Source organism: Dryobates pubescens, chromosome 3, assembly GCF_014839835.1.
Source record: "Dryobates pubescens isolate bDryPub1 chromosome 3, bDryPub1.pri, whole genome shotgun sequence".
Lineage (NCBI taxonomy): Eukaryota > Metazoa > Chordata > Aves > Piciformes > Picidae > Dryobates > Dryobates pubescens.
Window position 1 is genome coordinate 48,809,530 of NC_071614.1, and position 24,157 is coordinate 48,833,686.

At 41.0% G+C, this 24,157-nt stretch overlaps 1 protein-coding gene across 5 annotated transcripts in view; it reads right to left on the reverse strand.

Annotated features, from left to right (window-relative positions):
• Positions 1-23,917, reverse strand: part of KIF16B (kinesin family member 16B) — a 173,415-nt gene extending 149,498 nt beyond the window's left edge. For 4 of the 5 annotated variants that reach the window (XM_054180109.1, XM_054180108.1, XM_054180110.1 and 1 more), the window contains exon 1: positions 308-419. In XM_054180109.1, the coding sequence (XP_054036084.1) occupies positions 308-322 (15 nt within the window). In that variant the 5' untranslated portion in view covers positions 323-419. Of the gene's footprint in view, positions 1-307; positions 425-4,464; positions 4,579-6,602; positions 6,673-23,791 lie in introns of those variants that run through there. The other variant, XM_054180111.1, reaches the window with a different exon arrangement.
• Between the last annotated feature and the right edge of the window lie 240 nt (positions 23,918-24,157).

Genomic DNA, 24,157 nt, shown 5'->3' on the forward strand with positions numbered 1-24,157 from the left:
AGATGGAGACTCCATTTATATAAGGATTCACATGGAAAAGACAAGTAGCAAAGGGTACAAATTATTCCTGAGGACATTCCAGTTGGATACCAGGGGAGAATTTTTCACACTAAGAACAATGAGCCATTGGAATAATCTCCCAAGTGAAGTGGCAGATTCCTTAACGCTGCACTCTTTTGAGATTTGGCTAGACAGAGTGCCAAACCACCTTGCCCAGAACGTGCTTTTGCCAAGAAAGGTTGGACCAGATGATCCTTGAGGTCCCTTCCAGCCTGATATTCCATGCTTCTGCGAAAATACAACTTACCGCATTTCCCATCATGGTGTAGGACTTGCCAGATCCAGTCTGGCCGTATGCAAAAACACAAGCATTATAACCTTCAAAAGCAGATCTAAGCACTTCTGTACCGAGATTTTTGAAAACCTAAAAGCAAAAGAAAGGTTTTTAAGACAACTGAAGCTTGAGGGGGGAAAAAGCTATCACCAGTCATGAGTCCAGCATGGCAAATATTAAACTATTTGCATCAGTTATATTTACTATCAGATAGGAACTTAGTACTTCAAATGAAACACTAAATTTTACTAACACGCTTAGTTTACAGCACCGCAACAGTGTGTTTTCTACTTCTTTTTCTGTCAGAGGTCTACTTGACATGCAGAAGCACAAGTAGTGCTACCTTCCTTCTATAGCTCAAATTTCTTTCAGCAATCTCAGCTACTTCATTCACTTTCCCCTACTGTTCTGCAAATATCCAGCCCTTTGTCAAAAGGAAATGTTCTGGTGACCCTGTCAGTTTCTTGGTTTATGTTTTTGGAGAGGTTTGGTTGGTTTTGGTTTTTCACTTCAACCACGTGTAAGAAAACTGCCTGCTATCTCTACTTCCTCCCTAAACGGCTTTTACATTCTAGGTTTTTTTAGGCTGGCTAACATGGAAATATGCTTTCTATATTGGTGATCCCCAGGGTCTTCTCCAACCTGAATGTTTCTGTGATTCTGTGATATGGTAAGTGACTCCCCCTTCATCAGCTGGTCCCTTCTCTTTCTCCTCAATACTTACAAACTGATAACATATCACATCCCTTTATGTTAGCTTACTCTCACCTCAGAACTTCAGCTCTTATAGGATGCCTTCGCCATCTTCCTCTGCAATACTGGCTCCAGTAGCCCTCACAGAATCCTGACCTTTTGTTTTCATTACCCCTCATTTCCTTTCATATCCACACTGGGTATGAAGTAACACTTGCTGTGGCCTTTCTGCATGAAAATATTCACCTGGGTGTCCCAATCCAGACATGATTTTAAAAAATCTCACAAATGCTTCACATAATTGGGCTACCAGTTCACAGTGTGTGTGGTGTAAATTAACCAAGAGTTACTCTTCACTATTGATAGCAAACGGCACATACATGGTATAATCATGCTACTCTTCCTTTAAAGGAGCGCTGAATAGAATCACAGAATTGTTTCAGTTGGAAAAGATCTCCGAGATCATCAAGTCTAACTGTCAACCTAAGACCACCATAACCATTAAACAGCGTCCCAAATTGCCATGTCCACACGTTTCTTGAACATCTCCAGGAAGAGTGACTCCACCACCTCCCTGGGCAGCCTGTTCCATTGCCTGTCCACTGTGTCGGTAAAGAAATTTTTCCTAATAACCAACCTAAAACTCTCCAGGCCATTTCCTCTCATCCTATCACCTGATACTGAGGAAAAGAGGCTGCCCCCCCACCTCACTACAACCTCCTTTTAGGGAGTTGTAGAGAGCAATGAGGTCTCCCCTCAACCTCATCTTGTCCAGACTAAACAATTTCAGTTCCCTCAGCCACTCCCCATAAGACTTGTCCTTTAGACCCTTTACCAGCTGATTTCTTCTAGTGTTTTCTAATCATTAATGCCTAGTTGCAAGTGTGCCTTTGGAATATTTATTTTGACCTTCTCTTGAGAAAGGAGTTACAATGCTGTAATCAGTTATACTTTCCAAGGATGTAAAGATCAGCCAAAGCACTATTTCACTTTCACTTGTCCTTTGAAAAACAGCATCTTAGTTGATACCTCACTCCCTCCTAACAGCTCCTTTCTCTCTTTTTTCCCCTCTTTTTCCTCTCTCTACACCACATTTTCACCTTATTATCTGAATCAAGTTTCTATACACCACTGTTAAGATTGCATTTTCCCTTTGGAAAATGCATGTATACCCTGGAAAGGGATTCCACATAGATACATTGGACAGTAAGAGTCAGTGTTGTCTGAACACAGAGGCTTAATTCAGGCTTGAAGACAAGACATTGTTAGGATGGGACTCTATCAGAACCAAATGCCTGCAACACTAACATGTCACGAAAGGGCAGCAGACATCAAAAATCTATTTGTTTCTCTTTCAAGAACACAAACTAAATAGCTTCATGGTAAACTGCCACTCCCACTCTACCTTTTGAATACTAAACCATGTTTTGCACCCACAAAGCATACTAATGGGGCATGTAGTATTGGACAGACATCCATTTATTATTTTTCTGCCATTCATGTGAGAAAATATAATAATCAAGAAGAAAGTACCCTGGGCAACCGCATTACCAACAATCAAGATCCATTTTATTCCATAGCAAGATGAATGTGTGTGAGAAACATCCGTCTTCTATGCCACTGGTGCAGTAAACTGGAAATTCTGCAGCAACTTGATAAGAGCTTAACCACAAAGTCTTCCAATTAAATAGGGCATTAAGAATACGAGCAAAACAATAGCTTGTGCAATATTTCTTTTGAAATCGCACTCCCACGGTTTGAAAGCTCTTTTTGTTTTCAGATGTGCTGCACACGTTACAATTAAAACCACACTTGACACAGGGGCAACAATATTTTTGTGGCTGAGAAAGAGAAGTTAGCATTCTTGCCAGTAAGGATGAAGGAGGCAGACTGGGGTTGTGGGACATTCTGTAACAGCAGAATATTGAACGTGGTCATCTAAGCCGTGTTTAAGATTTATTGTTAGCATCTTATTACTAAGAATCATAACACTCATAGCTTAAAAAAAAAAAAATAATCATTGCTCAAGGCTGCTGCAGCAATCCCTATATGGGCATTTTCATTTATTTTTTCTATAAGTTCCTGACATGGGCAAGTTATACCAATCTTGCCTCAGCCTGACCCACACTGAAACAGAGGCAAAATGGCAGCAATGTGAGAAAATGCAAAATCAGGAAAACTTTATCACTTGTATGTGGAAACTGGACACCCACACAGGATGCAACTCGGGTATCCATTCATATTAATGTGAATTTCCCTTTGAACATGTCTGTTTTCAGAAGAATTAATTGAATTACACTGGGTATTAGAAAGAAATTCTTTACAGTGAGGGTGGTGAGACACTGGAACAGGTTGCCCAGGAAGGTCATGGAGACCCCTCCCTGGATGTGGTCAAGGCCACATCAGATGAGGCCTTGAGCAATCTGGTCTAGTGCAAGGTGTCCCTGCCCATGGCAAGGGGTTGGGAACTAGGTAATCTTTAAGGTCCCTTCCAATCTAAACCATTCTTTGATTCTACGAATGATTTCACATCACATTCAGATTCTGGGGGGGGAAAAAACCAACTGCACTGTAACAGAAACAGCCTAACAACAACAATTTACTCTATTCCTGGGATTCTTCTAATGTACCTTATCAGAAGTATCTAAAGTCAGGGAAAGAAACAGCTACCTAAAGTTTCCAAGAATTGAATGTCAAAACACCTGAGCCACAATCAGTGCTTAAGAATTTCTGTGAATACATTTATAATACATTTTGCAGATTTTTCCAAATGTGCACTTACAGAACGAGAGGAAATGGCCTGAAATTGAGCCAGGGGAGGTGTAGGTTGCATAGTAGGGAAAATTTCTTTACCAAGAATGTGGTCAGGCATTGGAATTGGTTGCTCAGGGGAAGAGGTGGAGTCACTGCCCCTGGAGATGTTCAAGAAACACGTGGACATCTAAATGATGCCTAGAGATCTGAGTTTGATTTTCTGATTTGAGTGTGCTGGAAGAAAAGCAGTTTTCTCCTTTCCTAGACTGAACACTCAAGGGAAGAGAAAGAATAATCTTGTTTTATGTGGACCAAGGCTTTTGGAGAGGGGAAAAAAAACCCTACTTCAAGCCGACAAGAAGATTCTTTCTCTCTAAATTAATGAAACCTATGAGGCTGTTTCTCAAAATTAATTTCTTTCAAAACCAAGTTTAGTGCTCAGAGAAGTTTTATACCTTAACTGTACAAGAGAACTAGAAAGAAGTGCTGCGTCAGAAATCACATCACTTAACAGTGTTAGATAAGCTAAAGAAGAAAACAAAACAAAATTAAAGTTCTCAGATATTTGAAGAATTTATGAATTACAGAAGAAGCACTCTCAGTGGAAAGAAATTTCACAGAAGGCTTTCAAGCCAAGGAAAAGGGTAAAGACAAAAATCATTGTTGACATTTAGAAATCCTACCGTTTCTTGACAAACAAAACTGGGACTTTTACTGTCTGCTGAGAAATAGGAAAAATCATAGGTAAATGTCTTTGTTCTTTCTCGTCCTATGTCTCCAGTACTACCCTCAGGTACCTATGGAGGGAGGGAAAAAAAAAAAACAAACTGGTAAAAGAGATACTAATGAAGTAATTAAAAACATTTTACAATAAATAAGCAGAACATAAGTTTAACATAAACCTATACATACTTACAGACTTATGACAAATTAGCCTATTATTCCAACAGTAAGAAAAATCATAGAATGGTTTGGGATAGAAGGGACTCTGAAGATCATCTGGTTCCAAGCCCCCTGCCACAGGCAAGGACGCCTTCCGCTAGACTGCGTTGCCCAAGGCCTCAAACAACATGGTCTCGAACACCTCCAGGGAGGTGGCATCCCCAACCTCCTGGGGCAACCTGTTTCAGTGTCTCACCAGCCTCACTGTAAAGAATTTCTTCTAATATCCAGTCTACATCTACCCTCCTCCATTTTAAACCCACTCCCTCTTATCCTATCACAATAAGCCCTCATGAGAAGTCCCTCCTCAAAACAGAAAGAGCTACACCCCACAGCAAGAAGGATAGTCACATTACAGGACAGCACAGCAGGAATGACTTGGATTTTAGCTTACTGCTCCTAACACCACAGTATGTTTTTGTCAGAATACTTCAGCTCAGTTAAATCAGTCCTGTTTAGGAAATTGAGATTACAATAAGGCATTATCTTACACATATAAATAATAGGAGCCAGAGAGACCATTGCATTGTGAACAGCATTTCAATATGGAGTTCTAATTAATATGGTGTTACATATCATAGAAGATTAAATGGCCTAAAACTGTGCCAGGGAGGTTTAGACTGAATAGTAGGAAAAAAATCTTTACAGAAAGAGTGGTCAGGCATTGGAACAGGCTGTCCATGGAGGTGGTAGTGTCACCATCCCTGGAAGTGTTCAAGAAACGTGTGGATATGGCACTTTGGAATCTGGTTTAATGGCCATGGTGGTCTTAGGTTGATGGTTGGACTCGATCTTAGAGGTCTTTTCCAAGCAAAACAATTTTATGTTTCTATGATACTTGCTGCTTAAGTATATCATCATGCTCAAGACCTCACTGCTAGTACTACACTTCAGCAATACCCACTGCTGCCAGAATCAGTGTAAACAAAAAGCACACTGATATTCCTTTTCAGATATTTGTCATTGGTAACTATTTTGCAAAATGCTCTTTACCGTGCATGATTTCTCTTACCGACAGAAACGTTAAAATATACCATCAAAATATTACAGTAAGTGATGGATGGGTACTTAGGGGATGGTTCATTTTTATGGGAAGTTCAGAAGATTTTTTTCCATAGATGAAACAAAGTTTTTATAGCTACCAGGCACGCACCTCTCTTCTACAGCTGGCTTTCATCTTCTGGCTATGGAATAACCACAGTGCTAACCTGTAGAAAAATCTATGAGATATAGCCTGTAGAGACATCCAGTGCAGCATGTGAACAGTTTAACCTGTTTCCCCAAAGGACTACTACAACACAAAGATGACCAGAGGCCTGGGGCATCTCCCTTGTGGAGACAGGCTGCAAGAGCTGGAAATGTTCAGCCTGGAGAAGACAAGGCTCTGGAAGACCTTATAGCAGCCTTCCAGTAGCTAAAGGGGGCCTACAAGAAAGCTGGGGAAGGACTTTTTACAAGGGTTTGTTGTGATAGGATGAGAGGGAATGGATTTAAGCTGGAAGAGGGATTTAGACTGGATATTAGAAAGAAATTCTTTGCAGTGAGGGTGCAGAGACACTGGAACAGGTTGCCCAGGGAGGCTGGGGATGCCCCCTCCCTGGATGTGTTCAAGGCCACATTGGATAAGGGCTTTGAGCAACCTGTTCTAGTGGAAGGTGCCCCTGCCTATGCCAGGGGGATTGGAACTAGATGATTTTCAAGGTCCCTTCCAATCTAAACCATTCTATGAATATGATAGCTTTGCAGCATAGGGGCTATGAAAGACTGTATTTTGAAAAGTAAGGATGTTCCCTGCAATGCAGTGAGCACTGTTGTTTTGTCAGTCATACTCTGGCAGCTATTCAGTTAGGACTTCATTTTTGAAATTGTGCTTACTCACCTTTAAGTTAACAATTGACGTTTTGTTTTTGTCCATTGAAATAATAAACTTTGCATTAAGGTCTTTCTCCCTGGGAAAAAAAAATAAAAAAGACTTGTGTCAAATGAAACAGATCACAACCACCTGCAGCCACATTTCCACTCAGCAAGTTGCTTGCCACAGCCAGTTATCAAGTGAATTCATTTTGATTTCATTTTTGAATGGTTACAAGCAATGTTTTTTTATTGCTATGGGAAATACTTGAAGGACTTGGGCTTGCCTCTAAACTCCTTCATCTAGGCACAGAGCAGCAGCTCGGGGAAACCTGCTTCAGAAGTTTGACTCTGCAAGTCAATTAAGCGGTTTGCGCTTACTTTGAAGCACTCTGATCCAAAGCCCAGTGAAGTCAATTACATGGCTCTAAGGAACTGCAAAACAGAATGTTACAAGATAAGCCCCAGCCTCTTACTGCCATCCTAGTAGCAGCAGTTCCTATTTACCCAATTAGCCTAGGTAACAGGAATAAATATTTCATAGAACCTCAGAATGCCAGGTTGAAAGGGACCATAAGGACCATCTGGTCCAACCTTTCTAAGTAACAGTAGAGCTGAAACGAGCTGGCCCAGAACTCTGTCACCCTGAGTTTTGAAACTTTCCAATGTAGGGGAACCCACTACTTCTCTTGGGAGATGATTCCAATGCCTAACTGCTCTCATGGGGAAAAATTATTCTGGATTCCAATCAGAATCTCCCCAGGAGTAACTTGTACCCATTGCCCCTATCTTTTCTGTGTGACTGCTTGTAAAAAGGGAGTCTCCATCCTCCTGGTAGCTACTCTTTATGTACTGGCACATGGTAATAAGGTCTCCCCTAAGCCTTCTTTTCACGAGACTGAACAAACTCGGATCTTTCAGATTTTGCTCATATGGAACAACACCACCTCAGTATTTCAAAACTCTCTTAGAAATTAGGTACTCAAAGTATCTTTTGAGCTGTAATGCATCATGGTAGTGCAGGATACTGGTGCTGCTACCAAGAGAGTGTTACACAGGCTTGTTGCTTCCCAGAGTACAATGATTCCAGGAAGAAAATACACGTCCAGTTCTGCAGCACCCACATCTATTTGACATGAGCTGTTTCTGACTGGTTACAAAACTATCATCAAAAAAATTGTTAGACTAGTGTCTAAAACCAGCATGTATCAACCTGCTTGCTCAAGATGAGATTTCACTGCAGTTAGTCATAAGAGGCAGCTCTTGAATGACAACCTCGAGAACAACATCTCCTGTGTTATTAAAAACATGCACATGAAAAGAAGAGCCAGAGAAGATGACTGCTATATACAGTATACATAACCTCACTCCCCAAATGCCAGCAGACATGCCTGATCCAAAACCATCTGCTACGTCACCTGACTGGTGTAAAGGAAAGCAGAGGGCTTTAAAGCACCACATTGCACAGAATCTCAGCAATTGCTTGGTATGTGCTTGCACCAATTGCAAATGTACAAGAGAAACTTCTTCCCAGTAACAGAAGACCCAAGTTTAGGATTTTAGTGTGACATTTTCTTCCCTATGGTACACTGGATGACCCAGCTCTACATTCCTCAGCAGACTGTGCAGCTACTCTCTAGTCACATTTGGTTTTTCAGTAGAAATTTTAAACAAAACAAAACAGACAAAAAAAATACACAAAGGAATAAAAAATAGGCAAATAAAAGGGTTTTTTAAAATAGCAACACATTATTTTCTAAGTTAACAAAAGCCAAAATTGTAATAATTATAGCATCAATTCTACAACTGAATTTAGATCTACCATTGGAAAACATCAGAGGCACAACTTAGAGATGCCTTAGTCATTTGCATGACATCCTTTGCAGTTTTTATTAGGTCTGCACATGAAGATATACAAATACTAAAATACAGCTAAGGGTAAGAAACAGGGAAACAGAGAAGTATCCAATAATATTTTTCAATAGGGAATAGATTTCAGCACTGCAGTAAAGCAGCCTGTGGAAGGCTACCATTGATGCTGCTTCCTCAACAGTCTATCTGCCTTCAACTATTTGCTCAGCAATGCTGTAATAAGTAATGTGACCCAATTAAACTATCTTACTATGGAAACTTGTTTCAAATATAATTTGTAATCTGCTTCATCTAGGAAGTTGGAAAGTCTCCAGGCAGGATGAAGTCTGGGACAGAATTACTGCTTTTTTGTCTGGATTTCCTCATGACTGAGGGTAAATAATAAAATAGAGGGCTTTTTAGCCTGGAGAGGAAAAGACTGAGGGGGAATCTCATCAATGCTTATCAGTACTTAAAGGGTGAGTGTAAGGAGAGTGGCACCAATCTTTTTCCAGCAGTGCTCAGCAACAGGATAACAGGTAATGGGCACAAACTTGAACATAGGAAGTTCCTTCTAAACATGAAGAGGAACTTCTTTACATCAAGAGTGGAAGAGCACTGGAACAGGCTGCCCAGAGAAGTGGTGGAGTCTCCATCTCTAGAGTCATTCAAAGCTCACTTGAACACCATCCTGTGCAACCTGCTCTGGCAAGGGAGTTGGACTAGATGATTTCCAGAGGACCATTCCAGTCCCTATCATTCAGTGATTCTGTGGCTCAGTAGTGCTTTCTTTCCCAGACTTAGCCAGCTCTCCATACTACAAAATCTAAAGCTACTCATTAATGGAAAACTGATACAAAACATTTAAAGTCTAACACCTATATATATATTACACAAAACTCATAGAAGCCTACAGTCATTAAATTGTGTGATAACACAGATCTTAATAAACACTGTTAAAGAATGGGGATTTCAAAGTTTAAAAACATAAATACATTTTAATTGTAAAGCTCTAGCCAGTAAAAATTCATACACAGAATTTTGCATTTTTGAGGGGAAGGGATACAGAGAAGACAACCTGAGATGGGAAATCAATGATCAGACTCAAAAAGCCAACCTGAGAGAAGTGAAAAGAACTGACGGGAATCAAATGCTAAAGCTTCATTTTAATGAGACAGCTGAGCATAATTTTGGGTACACAAAAAGAACTTGAGAGGATCTCATAAACAAACAATTGCTTGCACGAAGCCAGTTATTTCCCAGCACTCATTTAATGCAGTTCAACAGGATCTGAGTTTCCTTCAAAATGTTTTGATTTCAAATTCCACCTTAATTAAAGGTTCAGGCTGTAAACAGATGTATTACTGTGTTGGGTACCCTTTTGAGAACATTCAGGGCCAGAAGAACCCTGCAACCAGCTGCTCTTCCAGCACCCATGGGAACTACTAGCCTTACCTCAGCCCAGTCATGAGCCCCAACCACTAACCGAGGACTCTACCCCCTGCTAATTCCACCCTCCTCATTACAGGGCAATGTAAACAGGCTGGCTGCCAAAACTAGTTCACAATTAACACTTGGATGACTTAAGAAAGCCTGCTTCCCCCCTAGGCCAATGAGCTTCCATAGCAGTGTTCAGGGCCAGCCTCCAGGCTGTTCTTGCTGCTGTTTCATACACCACGTGGAGTTCCAGGATCACAAGGGAAGTAAACTCATAACCCGTGACCCTGTGGCCCCTAATCAAACTACAAAGTAATCAAAGAGGCAAGTTCCTTGGCACAGACACCAGGGAAAACATCAGCCTAGTGCAGTTATTAACCCTCTCCTGTTGTTAAATTTGCTAATTGCAAAAAGGAGAGAGGGAAAAGACAAAATAAAAACAAAAACTATTTCAAATCATACTGGCCTTTATTTTAATATGAACAATATCAATATTAGGACCAAGTGATGCTTAAAAGAAGTAACACACTGGTCGTGTAATGGGATAACTTAATAAATGGCTTACTTGGACAAAGTTTTAACAGTTTCTCCTCACCACTAGGGGCATGCTGGCTATGAAGACCTGGCCAAACTGAAGATCAGTCAGAAGCTGTAACAAAACACAGCAACTTCATGGAAGAAGCTGCAAGGTAGTTATCTGTGTCAAGTTTCTTTCTCTCCTTCCCTTATATTTATTTTTATTTATTGTCATTCTGCTTTCCTTTATATTATTTTTGGGGCAAAGACCAGAGCAGTTTTTGTACCTCCATGAGCATCTAGCCAAAATCATACTACGGACAGTCAGACTTAAGCAGTATCTCCAGACTGCAAGGCATCTTTCAATGACTCTTGCACTTGGTCCTCCACAGAGTTTCTGAAGATCCTCCCATAGAGAGATAAGAGTAAAAAGTGAGGAATATTCTATCAAGTGACAGAATGTGAGGAAATGGCCTCAAGTTGCCCCACAGGAGGCTTAGATTGGATATTAGGAATAAATTCTTTACAGGACAGGCTGCTCAGGGAGGTGATGGAGTCACTGTAACTGGAGATGTTAAAAAAACCCCAAACATTTAGACATGGCACATTTGGACATGGTTTAGTGGCCACAGTGGTGTTAGTTCAATGGTTGACCTAGACGATCTTGGAGGTCTTTTCCAACCATAACAATTCTATAAGGACGCAGAAAAACACTGTTGCCTCTAATACAAATCAGTGAAGCTTTAAAATAACCCTGTTATAGGCTTGTCAAATGTGTTTGGTCTCTTTACAATTTCATCTTTAAATTCCTTCTTGTAAGATACTTCAATGGATGGTTCAGCTATATCAACAGTAGCTTTTTTTAAAATCCATTCTGTATGCCTCAAACACCGAAGTATTCTTTGCAGCTTAGCCCACCTGAAAACGATATTATGTTTTCCATTTAATGGACACTATGGGAATCAGTTGGGATTACCATAATACCTGTCAGACGTGACTCCAAGAAGAGAACAGAAAGACAAGATGTGCTTCATGTTGGGGGTGTGGGGGTGTGGAATGGAAAGAACAAAAAAGGCAGGATAGGAAGTGCAATCAGTTTTCCCAAAGAGTGTTTTATCAAACCACTTCAGCAAACCTCCAAGGCCACAGAGACAAGGACATAGGCACTGCCTGAACTGCCTGCCAGAGCACCTCTGTATCAGAACAGAGAAGGGGAACTATAAAATACACTCTTGGAAATTCACTGTAGGCATCTAATGGAACATCTATCGGAAAGGGATTATAGTGAATAGCAGATGTGCAATTCTGTATTTCAACTACTCAAAACCATTGTCTGAGCACTTGCAAAAGCAACTCAACCATGCTCAATGGCTTCTCTTTTCAGCAAAGTGCCTGTTACTTCTTCTGTTCGCATTTTAGGCACAATGTTAAGGATTTCCTGTTTTATCACACTGCTTGTTCACTACTCAGGTGTATTTCTGGAGTCACACAATAAAAGCATGAAGGTTGCTTAATGACCAGGAAAATTCAAGGTAGATTTAACTGAAAAATAAGCACAATGTGTGTCACAGGAAGAACTTGTCTTTTTCTTGCAGCTTGGTGAGATAGTAACTGCACCTTTGTCCTGATGTCCCATGGGGTTACACAAACCAAGAGCACTTTCCTTTGAGTAGCTCTTAAAAAGCAAATGCTCAATTCAGCTGTACGCTTGAAAAAGTCAAACACATATCCCTATATACCAGACATTCTTGGTTATTTTCTGCAACTGCAGGACAAGTAAAGTTGGTGCAATCTGAAATATGATACATTTTTTCCCTCAGCCTATCCAGAAGGTTTTGCTTGGTTTTGGTGGTTTTTAACTTCTTCAATGCCTATCAAATCCTTTTGTAGAAAGCCCTTTTTTAAAGAATGTATTTCCATAGCTAGGTGCAGTTAAAACATAAACCTGTATACAAAATAATTTTCATTAACACTTGGGTTAAAGTAATTTTTTTCCATAAACATCAATACTATGCTGGCTCAGAGCTAAAATCAGAACAGGTCAAGCAATTAGATTTAATCACAAGGCTCTGGGAATCCACTGTAGCTTACATCGCCAGTGCTATACGATTACACTGTATAAAATCCAATTGCCTCCATAGCAGGCCAATAGCCAACCAAACACCGAGCTCAAACTGACCTCATGCTGCTGATTGATATGGCTACAAGTACATAACTAAATAGCCAAAGCCAATGAGTTTACACTGATACAGTCTCAAAGTTAACAACTATAGATTGTACATCAAATAGCACAACTGCACTTAAGATGTCCTTCAGGCTCGGTTTGAGGGGAGGTTCCTAGGCAGATCCTCTGATAGCTGGTAGGGGTTGAGCTGCAGCCTTCTCCTCATGTTGGAGAGCTCTGCAGACTTTTCTACAGTTGCTCATTTTCTCTGAATGACACATCTTTATTATCTTCAAGACTTCTACAAAGCTTTTCAGTCCAGTTGACATCAGCCAGAAAATTCAAAAGCCACTACATGGCTGACAGCCAGGCTGAGCTGTCTCTCAAATTTCACCTCAAGAAGCCAGACAAGAAAACAGCAAGAAGAAAAAAAGAAAGGGGGGGGGGGGGACAAAAAAAAACACCACACAAGGACTGAAGTTAAAAGAAACATCTTTCTATGGATACAATTGCAATCATGTCTCAGTAAGAAAAAGAAACTGTGCACATAGTTGGTACTTTCAAGGAGAGTTTCGTCATAACGTACGTTGTGTGGGCATAAGGTTTTCTGTGATCAACCTAACCTTAATAATTTGCTTGTGCAGATTTATGATAGCCATGCTCTCATTTGTGATGCTGGTTTTGCAAAAAGCATTGGCAAACACTGCAAACAGCTGAATGAGAGGGTTCCCGGACTTCCAGAACTCTCTTCACAGTGCTGCAAATCCAGCAACAGAGAATGCAGAAACAGGGGAAATCTTGTACATCTCATGAAACAGAGTTTCGATGCCAGTACACACATACAAACTTTTCTATGAAGGACAACCTAGATTACCAACAATACTGAAAGGCAGGAGTTTAATCTACTGCAGTAAGGCTCTCCTGGGAAGCGAATGAAAGTTGTCCTTGTGCTGTCTCCTGTCAAATGAGATTAGCTTTTGGGGGGAAACTATGCACACTGGTGGCAACACATACAGGCTGATCACTACATTAAATCACCTATCCGCTCTGCTTTTTACATTTGCATTTTTAATAATGTTATAGATAGACTTCATCCTTCAACAACTCAGATCAGGTCTGATGGGTTGCCACAGGCAACTTTTTAAATCATCAGCAACAGCTAACTTTAAAAAGAAGGAAAAAAAAAAAAGTCAGCACATGCACACATTACATAGTCAACAGTTGCATAAGAACCAGAAAAAAATATTTCATTTGCAATTAGCAGACTACCACAACAGCAACTTTTCCACTATGCCTGTGCAGACAGCAAGGCAGATCAGACTCAGTTACAGCTTTACTAGTACGAACTAGTCCTACATAGGTACATTTTAAGATATTCACCTGTGAATCTCCTCTTTATGAAGCCTTTAAGAAAATGTAGGAAATGCCTATCTTTGGCAGAAGCAACATAAAATATAACCTCAGGCACAACCCAGTTGATTTGAATGACATCCTGGAATTTTGTTTTAACTGTTATCACAGTATCGAGTTTCTCTGGGATTCCTGGATTTTAGTCCGCATGATATTTTGCTTCCAATATCTTGTTTCTTATGATTTGTTGTTTTACTCCTCCTATCCCAAGCCATACAGGCAGTATATACTTAACCTCCGGTGTACAGCAAAGAGCAATGCAAAGAAATCACATTGCATCCCTGTAGTGCCCCTGTCTTTTGGGGCAGGAGGTCCCCAGATTAGAAATTTGGTGGGGGGGAACAAAAACAAAAACCACACACCATTCTGCCTGAACTCCTGGATCTATTAACCCCTCAAGTAATCCATAAGGCTGCTGTTGTGTCATTCTTTTCTCTAGAGAGAAACACACAAGCAATCTGGACTGAACAACAAATTACTTCAGTTATCCAAGTGCAAACGTCTTCTCAATGTATAAGCACAGAGGAAACTGAGGGGTGTGCTCCAGGTTTCCATATCTCACCCTGCTTCCTCTTTACAACACAAATTCTTTGAAGACGACTCTTAATAAAGCCAGTATTTGAAGTGTCTGACTCCTCAACAATAAGAACTTCAGCCCATCAGCAATTAAGATGCCAAGTGCCACGTATGCCCTCTTTCTGTTAGATAACTTGGAACAAACCTCTCTCAATAAATAACCCTGGCTTTGTATTCATAGCTGCTGCAAAAGAGAGGACTTTGCTCTTCAGTTCAGTCAGCTGCTCTTACCAACAATACTTGCCTTTCAGATACTCAGACTTCTAAGCACCTTCAAGTCCAAGGGCTCAGTTAGGTTTAAACAGCCAAGCACTAATCCAATTTATTTCAAAAACTGTCTTAATTTCAAATGAAGAAAGCCTGAGAAATCACCAGACTTACCTTTCTCTCACTTCCTTTTGTTAGAAAAGCTACATAACAGACTTACTCATTAGCTTTTTCTCGGTTGGTCTCAGGGAGTTCTCAACAAAAAGCAGAATGTTAAAGTGATACAACATGGCTACATAACCTGGCAACATGTTCTGTAACACTCTAATTAATTAATTAGGGCATGCCATTCTAAAACTAGGGAGTTAAGTTCAAAATGCTTAAGATCATAAGATTTGGGGGATTAGAGACTGTAAATGGGGCCAGTTTAATTACATTGTCCCATATGTGCCCACACTGCCGCTGTGGTCCAGCCCCACTGGCAAGGAAAGGTCCTTACTCTTCAGTGCTAGGGAGGAGTACAGGTGAAACAAGGTAGTAATTGTGGCAAATCCCACAGGATTGAAAAATTTTTGAGGCATTTGCAATAAAGCACTAAAAAGGACAGAAAAATAAGCACACAAAAATAATCACATGCAAACAGAGTCTATACGTGGCCTTCCCAGTTTCTGATGGTTTATGCAAGATTAACTGTCAGTCCCAGCAATTAGCACTTCGGTTAGTGGAAATCCAGTATTTTGCTAAAGCTCCTACAGCAGTGGTCAAGTCATGTCTGCTCCAGTTTTGCTGCTGATGGACACATGGATAAAGCTCTGCATCTGGACCCTCCCTCCCTGATACACTTTGCTTGATACACAAAACCAGCAAGAACCCATTTTAAGAACCATGCACCCTATTTATGCTCTCTTCTGTGTATAAAGCTGAGCAAAAAACACTGCATAGGAGGTTAGAGGTAGAACAGCAAGTGCAGGAACCACTTCAAAGTCATCCAGGTCTAGTCTCAACTTCCCATTCAAGCAAGATTGCTTCCTGTATTTCTTCAAAGGAATTATCTTTTCCCAGCTGCCTGGGCTTTCATTCCCCTGGGGAGATTCTTCCACAACCTGCACTATCTCATTAGCAGCAACTCCTTAAATAAAGTCTAAGCCGATCCATTATTAGCTTCATACTTATTACTCCCAAGATACTAGGAGAGAGTCATGATTAAATATTTATTTCTTCTTTTCAATATTTAAGTCCTGCAAATATTTCTACATTTGTCTCTGTTGCAGTAGTCACAACACACAGTGCACATATAGTTTGATATTTTTGGAATCAATGATTCCCCATCATTTTTGTTGATCTTTCCCAACAGAATTCAGATAATGAGGTTCAAGAAGCGGGACATTACAAGATACCGACTCAGGGGCTTGCTGGGGGAGCACCAACTACAGCTTCAGCATTTGGCTCTGTAATATATTTGCAAACAAGACCTGCACTGTGATTGTAGCACAGTCCTAAATTCAAATTCATTGCTTCAAAGTGGAAAGGTTTCAAAGACGAACCACAGAGGAAAAGGGTATATAAAAAAAGAGGAAAACAAGCCACTGGTGTTTAAAGACCACATACTTGAGAACAAGTGAGAAAATTTTTATAGAGAAACAAACCACCAGAGTGCTGGTATTCTCCACTACTTGTACCTCTGACTTTCAGCTTGCTTCCAGCACTGGGAGAGTACAACAAGTTTTTCTAGAATATCCTGATGTGTGGCATCCAAACTCTCAGCCAACCATCATCCTAGTGTTGGCTTCAACTTCTCACTTCAGAAAAGGCCATACTCTCACTAGACCCTGCTCCTTAACACAGCTGTCCATTTTATCACCCTATAGAAGATGTTGCTTCAGGAAAGCAATTCTTCTGCTTTATATTTGCAACGTCATCCATAAACTACCAAGTCAAATAACTTGGGCATTTTCCCCTCCATCTCATGGCTGATGCTTCTTCCATTCCTACATAACCAGGACTGAGCTATTTATCTGCTACTTATTACCATTATGCCAAAGAAACCTTAAAACCTAAAAAAACCAACTCTGCTCCTGTGCTACTGTATTGATTATAAGACTCCTGTCACCTCCTCTTTATTCTTGCCACTGACAGACAAGACTTCTGGAAGCCTAGTAGGCTGTTCTCTACCTTTTTCTTTTCCAGTCCTTGCAAGTTAGAGTCAATACTCTGCTGCAAGCGAGTTGTCTTTTCTACCTTGTTTGCTTCAACACCAAGTTCTTCAGCCTTTCCTCAATTTTCATCTGGTCTGCTTGCAGTCTTATAACACAGCTCACTACATCCCTTTCTCCAATATAAGATCCACACAGATACCATTTAGAGGAGCCTGACAAACATAGCACCTACCTTTCCTAGCCAACACTGCTACCTCAATCACATCTTCATTCCAGAACTACAGACAGCAACAACAGCCACAAAGTGCAAGTGCTGAGACTTTTATAAACTTCGTGGGCATTTGTATATAAATACAAATCTTTATATTACCATTTGTTATTGGTACTCATGCTCAAAGCACACATTCTTGTTACATTTAACAAACACAGCCCTCCCCAGCACTAGGCAAGTCCCATCAAAACCATGGACCAACAGCCCCTTCAGAACAGGCATACTGTAGTGTCCTACTCAACTTTGCTTTTTTTTCCTCTCCCAAAGTCCTCCACCTTAAACACTTGACATACAATGATCATTCCACCTGCAGAGAAACACAGATCAGGTTCTAGATTTCTTCTTCACAATTGAACAAGTACTAGATCTTTGTTCCCTCTCACATCTGGCAGACTCACTGTGCTGAGCTGCCACAGACGAATGAAGCAGCCTACTGCTCTTCACCCTACCCAAGGACCTGGCCATAGCCCCTGGGTGTTGCCAAGCCATCACCAACCACAACCCATCTGTTAGGCAGATCTTCACTCAGATCAGGTAAAAGGTAGTGACTACTGAGGAGAGATGTACAGTGTCACATTGATGATCACTTCTCTAGTCCTCCCTGTACTAGAGGACTTGCCTTGAAAAGGTGCACATCACCATACTGTAGAATAAAATTCTGACTACTGTTTGCCACTTTTGAAGAAGTGGGAGACAGTTATTAGAAAATACTTTACAAAACTAAAAACATTTTAAATTTTGGACTTTAAATTCTCTTAGTATCAAATCCATATTATCCAAGTACTCAGGTAAGTCTCAACCTTTATGTTTTGGCCCAAAGTTAACAAATGAAGTAGCACACTGATGAAGGTCCTTACACTTGCGTACACATATAGCTTACTTCCAGGGAGAGAGGCATATGTACTCTGACCTCTTTTCCAAAGGGAAAAGTCTGCTGGAGGTCATTAAAAGGTTCAAAGTTTTGGACACAAAATACAGCAAGCTGAAAAAGTCACACTGAGAACAATTAGCTTTTCTTGCCAACTCAGCACAAAAGTAGACTTCTATTGCATTCAGACTCGCACACAAATAAAGGCAGAGGCAAGACAGAGGAACACTCAACCCAGGGGCACTAAAGCCTCAACTATCCTTAGAAATCTTTCAACTTACAGAACCACAGAACTGTTTTGATTGGAAAAGACTTCTGAGGTCATTAAGTCCAACCATCAAAGTAAGGCCACCATAGTTATTAAACCACATCCCAAAGCACCACGTCCACACACTTCTTGAACACCTTCAGGGACGGTGACCCTGGGCAATCTATTCCAATGCCTGACCTCTCTTTCAGGAATGAAAGTTTTTCTAATAACCAATGTGAACCTACCCTGACAATTCCTCCTTTTTATAGTAGAGAAATTGTGCTTGTGATTTGCTATATCGTCACATACAATTATTAAAAGAGAAATTCAAACAGTGAACACAAGAAATAGCAAACTCAGCTTGCTGATAAATAGTTTATTCTCGTTGGTACTATAGTTCAGAAAGCAGAAGTATTGCGACACTTGGCCACATTTAAGCTTTAAGTTGGGTTTCTGCTATCACTCTGGAGGACTTTTAAGAGGAGCAAGCAACAATCAGTGCTCAGAAACAAATGCAGCAAAAACCTTCACCATGCACTGGAGACAAATACAATCTTTAACCGCAGGTGTTCTTGCTTGTAATCACTCCATCTTTTCTCCCTCTGCCTGCATTCCGCTGATGTTATACACATTTTGTCAGAACGCTCTACCTTTATAAATTCATGGAAATGAAAAATACACATAGTAACCTACACTTTAGACATAGCAATTCATCACCAGACACACACAACTCATTTCCTTCTTCCCTGCACTGCAAATTCTGTAATATATTACCTATGTATGTCGTCTCAAAAGCACAAACAGTTAATTACAACTTTCATACTCTCAGCAAGCTCCTGCCCAAATCACTTGTAAACATTCAGAATGGAAATTAAGATTTTAGCTGGCTCTTCACTGCTTACTTGTTTAGCTCTTTTTGCTGCTACTAAAACACTCCACAGTAACATTTCTCTTGTGAAATGAAACAGCTTATTTTATATCTCTGTCCTTTGCATTGCTATGTTAATATGACCTTCTGAAACCTCTGCTATTGATACTAAGGCTTGGATTATGCAAGCAGTTATTTTTAAAGATAATATGTTGGTCCTAAGTTTGCCAAGGTACTCTGACACCAGCTCTGGAGGTAGAGGTATTATAGACTTCAAGCATAGCTGAGAGGCGTAATAATGCAAAACTAAGAGGGACGGCATTATGTCTAATGAATACATATCTGTGGATTTCAGTATCAACATTGACATAGCTTTTAATCCAAATGAATCCCAGAGTCACAGCAAAGCTTTCTCTAAGCAATTAAATATATTTTCTCTCTCTCCCCACTATCAAACATAAAAGCTGAGGAATGTTCATGTGGTCACTGTGACTGTTAACTACACAGAGCACAAGCCAGTGACATGCGTTTCTGTCATCCCAGTCACTCTCCTGTTTGGTGAGCAAATCTAAGGAGTATGTGCAAGTAGAGTTAAAAATCATTTCAAAATTAACTCAAATTGGATTTTCTATTTCATTATATTGTAAATAAAAAGAGCTGTGGGAAAGTCTAAACAGCTTATTAAAATAAACATTTAAAAACACACAGAGCACTGAATAAACACAGTGAAGAACTCACTGCAGAGTAAAGCCATACCCTGATACCAGCTGCATCTTCAGCAGGTAAGGACAGCATTTGACCACTTGCTTAGTTTGTTCAACCATTTAAATGATTAGTTTATGCAAATGCAAAAATGGATGAAAAAGGTAAAAACAAAAATATTTTTTTAAAAAATCAGAAAAGGTTTGTTTCCCCTCTATTACTGCATGAATTACAAGCCAAATAGAATAGCTATCAGGTGTAAAAAGTTCAGGGATACAAGAATCAGTGACAGTATCTAAAATAATCAAAGTGATATTTCCTTTACTAAATACAAAAGTATTTTTTTCTTACTTCGCGTACTTTAGGGTTTATACTTCTTTTGTCAGCTAAATAAAAGTGGTTTCCATGAACACTAATTGAATTGTAGTTCTCATGCAGAGAAAATGGGACATAAAACGGAAGTAAGAAAATATTATCCTCATTTTCTTCAAAAGACTCTGAAGAGATTAACACAAAGCAAGGCATTGATTTGAACTGTGAGGATGCACTACACAATACAAAACAGAGAGCTAGGACTGGGTTAGGTTTAACAGGATCCCAAACAACTCACACTATGCAGAGGACAGTGATTCAGTCATCCAAAGTCGTCCATTCAGTAAACGAAAAGTGCCTCCAAGCATATTACACTTGGCTATAATTCCATCATTCTGTCCAGGAAACAACCATTTGGAGGAATAACAGGATCTTGAGGAGAAACTGCATTTTGTGGAACCTGATATGGGATTCTCCAGTCAGGTCTTCCAAATTCTATGGCAATAAATGAACACTTCTAGTGACTCTCTTGGAAAATGAACCTCAAAAATAATGGTGAGCAAAACCATTAATTTGCCAGAGCAAACCAGTTAAAATAGCAAAATACCCAGCCTTACCTCCCTGCAGATTTCTGCTCCATAAAGAGTACCTACTCTTACCCAGCTGATAGGTTTTTATAATCATAGCATCATCTTGGTTAGAAAAGCCATTTAGGATCATTGAGTCCAGCTATTTAGCCCCTTTACATTAAAACATAGGCACAGACTGAAAGGCTGTCATTGCAATTCTGTATAGAGTAAGGGAAACCAAAGGATAGCTGGAGCCTCACCATCTGAACTTTCTATGCTCACACTCGCAACTGGTTTCAAAGCAGTAAGTGCAAAGACACTACATCATTTTTGTTATGTTATCCAGAGATAGAGTCAAAAACTTCTAGTGTAACCTCATGTAACACAATTTGGGATATAAACTACTTTAAGAACAATCATGGTCTTCGCCAACAGCGCTGAAATGAACAACATCCTTCCAGGTAAATTCAGATAACCAGAAGATGAAAAATAAATCACAGCTGAAGGGGACTGAAAAAAGACTAAAGTTTGTCACCTCATTAATGGAATGTCAAATAATCCTTACACAACATCCCCCTACCACATGATTCATTCTAAGATCCATGTGTATGACTTATTACACAATTAGCAGTGCTATGACACCACAGGGTGCAACTGCTTCATAATGCAGGAGGCTTACCAATAACCATTCATTAACTCTGTCTTCTCTAATTAAAAGCAACTCATGAAACAAGCTGCATTGTATGATTAAGCTGTGAACAAACCAAAGCAAATTTAGAGGCACACACAAAATTAAATTTAACTCTGTATAGTGCCATGGTAAAGATTTTAAAAAGAAGTGCTGTAGAATGAACACCCAGTTGGGAAGTTCCTTCAAAGGGGCATACAACACTGCAGCTTTACAAGATAATTGAATAGTCCAACACTGAACGAAGAAGAGGAGCACCACCCACCCCAGCCCCATCCCTGGGCTGCAGTACCCAATGCTACACTCAACAGCAACAGTGCCTCTGAAAAACATCAAGACTTAGAAACAACATCCCATTATTCTGGATCCAGCTTCCAGATAATGTTCTGTGAACATCAAGCACTATCCCCTAAACAGCAAGGTTTTGTCAATTCCAGCTGGAAAGCTCTTCACAGTTTGCACATTTCCATAGTGCACCTGTTTTTGGAGTAAGGTCATTCACAGCCCACTCACTGCCACTCAGTATGCTCTGCCAAAGACAATGGTGATCACGCAAGGCCTGCCCTCCTCTTAGGCTCTTTCTTTTCCATCATATCAGAATTTTCATCATTTTCTACATGTGCTTGCGTCCAATCCCCACCAAGTTGTCCTTCCACATGTATCCAAGACACAAGCTCCAGAGTCCATGCCTGTAATAGTCTTCTGTCACAATACTTTATCAGTTGGTGCTTTCACTGCATATCACAATCAGGAGACCTTTTCTCCTCTGCCATATGCTTCCCTTTGTCCCACTCTCTTTTGTCTCTTAGATGACCATGGTTCTTGTTTACAAGACTTCTCCATGCTACCAAAATGCTACAAATAACAAGTCTTACCAATACTTTGAAGACCTATGTTACTTGTTGTCAGAGATTCTGAAAAGCAAAGCAAAGTATATGTATATATATAGTACAATTTTTAAAATTTGTAAGAACCATATGTTAAACTCTGAAAAGATGTTAAACTCTGGCAGGTGTGACAAGATTACTCACCACTCCTGACCTCTAACCACTTGACTCCATCAAACTGCCTGAACTGCTTGAAACCAACATGAGATATTTTTGCCTTCCTAACTTCATCAACTTCATTTTCATAAGGTTTGTTTCTCCCACACTGAAAACAAGCTGCCAACTGACACACAGAACTTGGCTAATTATTGTTTTTTTAATACTTGAATCAGATCAAGCAAATGGAAGGGGTAGGAGCTTGATGGCTGTGAAGAACCCCCCTTGTTACGCTTGGCTGGAATGCAGGAGGGGGTGGATGGACCTTGAGGAGAGGAGCATCAAACAGGAACCGGGACTTTCTGTGAAATACTTCTTTGTAGAGATAGGAAGCACCGGGATTTTCTGTGAGATATCAACATACCTCTGTCATTTTAGATAGATAACTTTTTGCATATAAGCCTGTACTGAAATCTCTGTAGATACACAGGCCTTAGGGAAAGATCCCCCTGCGTCCAGCATAATACGTGAAACTTACTGAGTTTCTCGTCCTTCTCTAAAACAGTGCTTTGAAAACACTTTTCTTTTTACCTGCCTACATTAACCCAGGACAACAGATGAAATAAGAGCACTGCCAGTAGAAACTGATCACTTTCCACATATCGTTCTTAACGTGCATTATTAACTGGACCGTGCATATTACACGCTAATTATTTCACCAAGGAAAACAGTGTTTGTTTCCTTGATACATTTCGGGAGTACCTGAGAAAATCCCGTCTACGTTAAGTGGGGCTGTCTTACACTATGACCTTAAGTAACCAACTAACAACTTAGTGGCTCCTCCACAAAGGCTACTGTTAGGAATTAACGACACAGAAACCTGTCTCTCTTTCAAGCAGGCTAAAGGGATTGACGTCTCTAGATAAATTACCTTGCTTTCAGATGTTAGAAGCCTGGGTTTACACCCCTGTCAGGCCCTTGCCTCGCCACAGTTTTCCTCTCTTCACCAAAATAACCTTGTCCTCGCTACAAAGGGATCAGTGCTTAAGGGCATGCCAGACTGAACTTTCCAGGAAAGGCCCCACACCTTCCAGCACAACGAGGAGCTACTTCCCAGTCTGCCGAGGAGGAGAAGCCCTCTCTGCAGTGGCTCCCACCAAGGGGAGCCACTCAGCCGAATACCAAGAAAGCCCTGAAACCCCGAGCTGAGCTCACACTCAGCCTCCACCGCTGCAACGACTGTCACCGCCTGCGCGGCTGGGGCACTGGGTTTCTTGAGCCCCCTGCGAGCGGCGGGGTGCTGAGAGAGCTGCACTCCTGCGCCCGGGGACGCACAGCCCGTCAGCAGCGGGGAAGACCGGAACGGCTGTGCCGCCGGGCCGCACTCACCTGCGGTTCATGGGCCGCACTCTCACGGCCACCTTCACCGACGCCATGGCTCATCCCCGCCGGGCCGCCGGGGCCCGCACCTGCTGGTCCGGCCCGGCCAGGCTCTCGCCGCTGACCCGCGCCCCACCTGCCGAGGCCGAGCGCAGGCCGCTTCCTGGCCTAGGCCATGTCGCTATGGCAACCGTCGTGCGTCTACCTCTGCGGGCGGCTATGGGGACAGCGCAAGGACAAACAACATAGCAAAGCGTTGCTCCTCCTGGCCGCTTCGCCCCGCCCCCGGCCGCGGGGAGAGTTGGGGTTAGACCGACGGGCCAAGGCTATTGCGTGAAGTTCAGCAAGTGCCAGGTCCTCCACCTGGCTTACAAC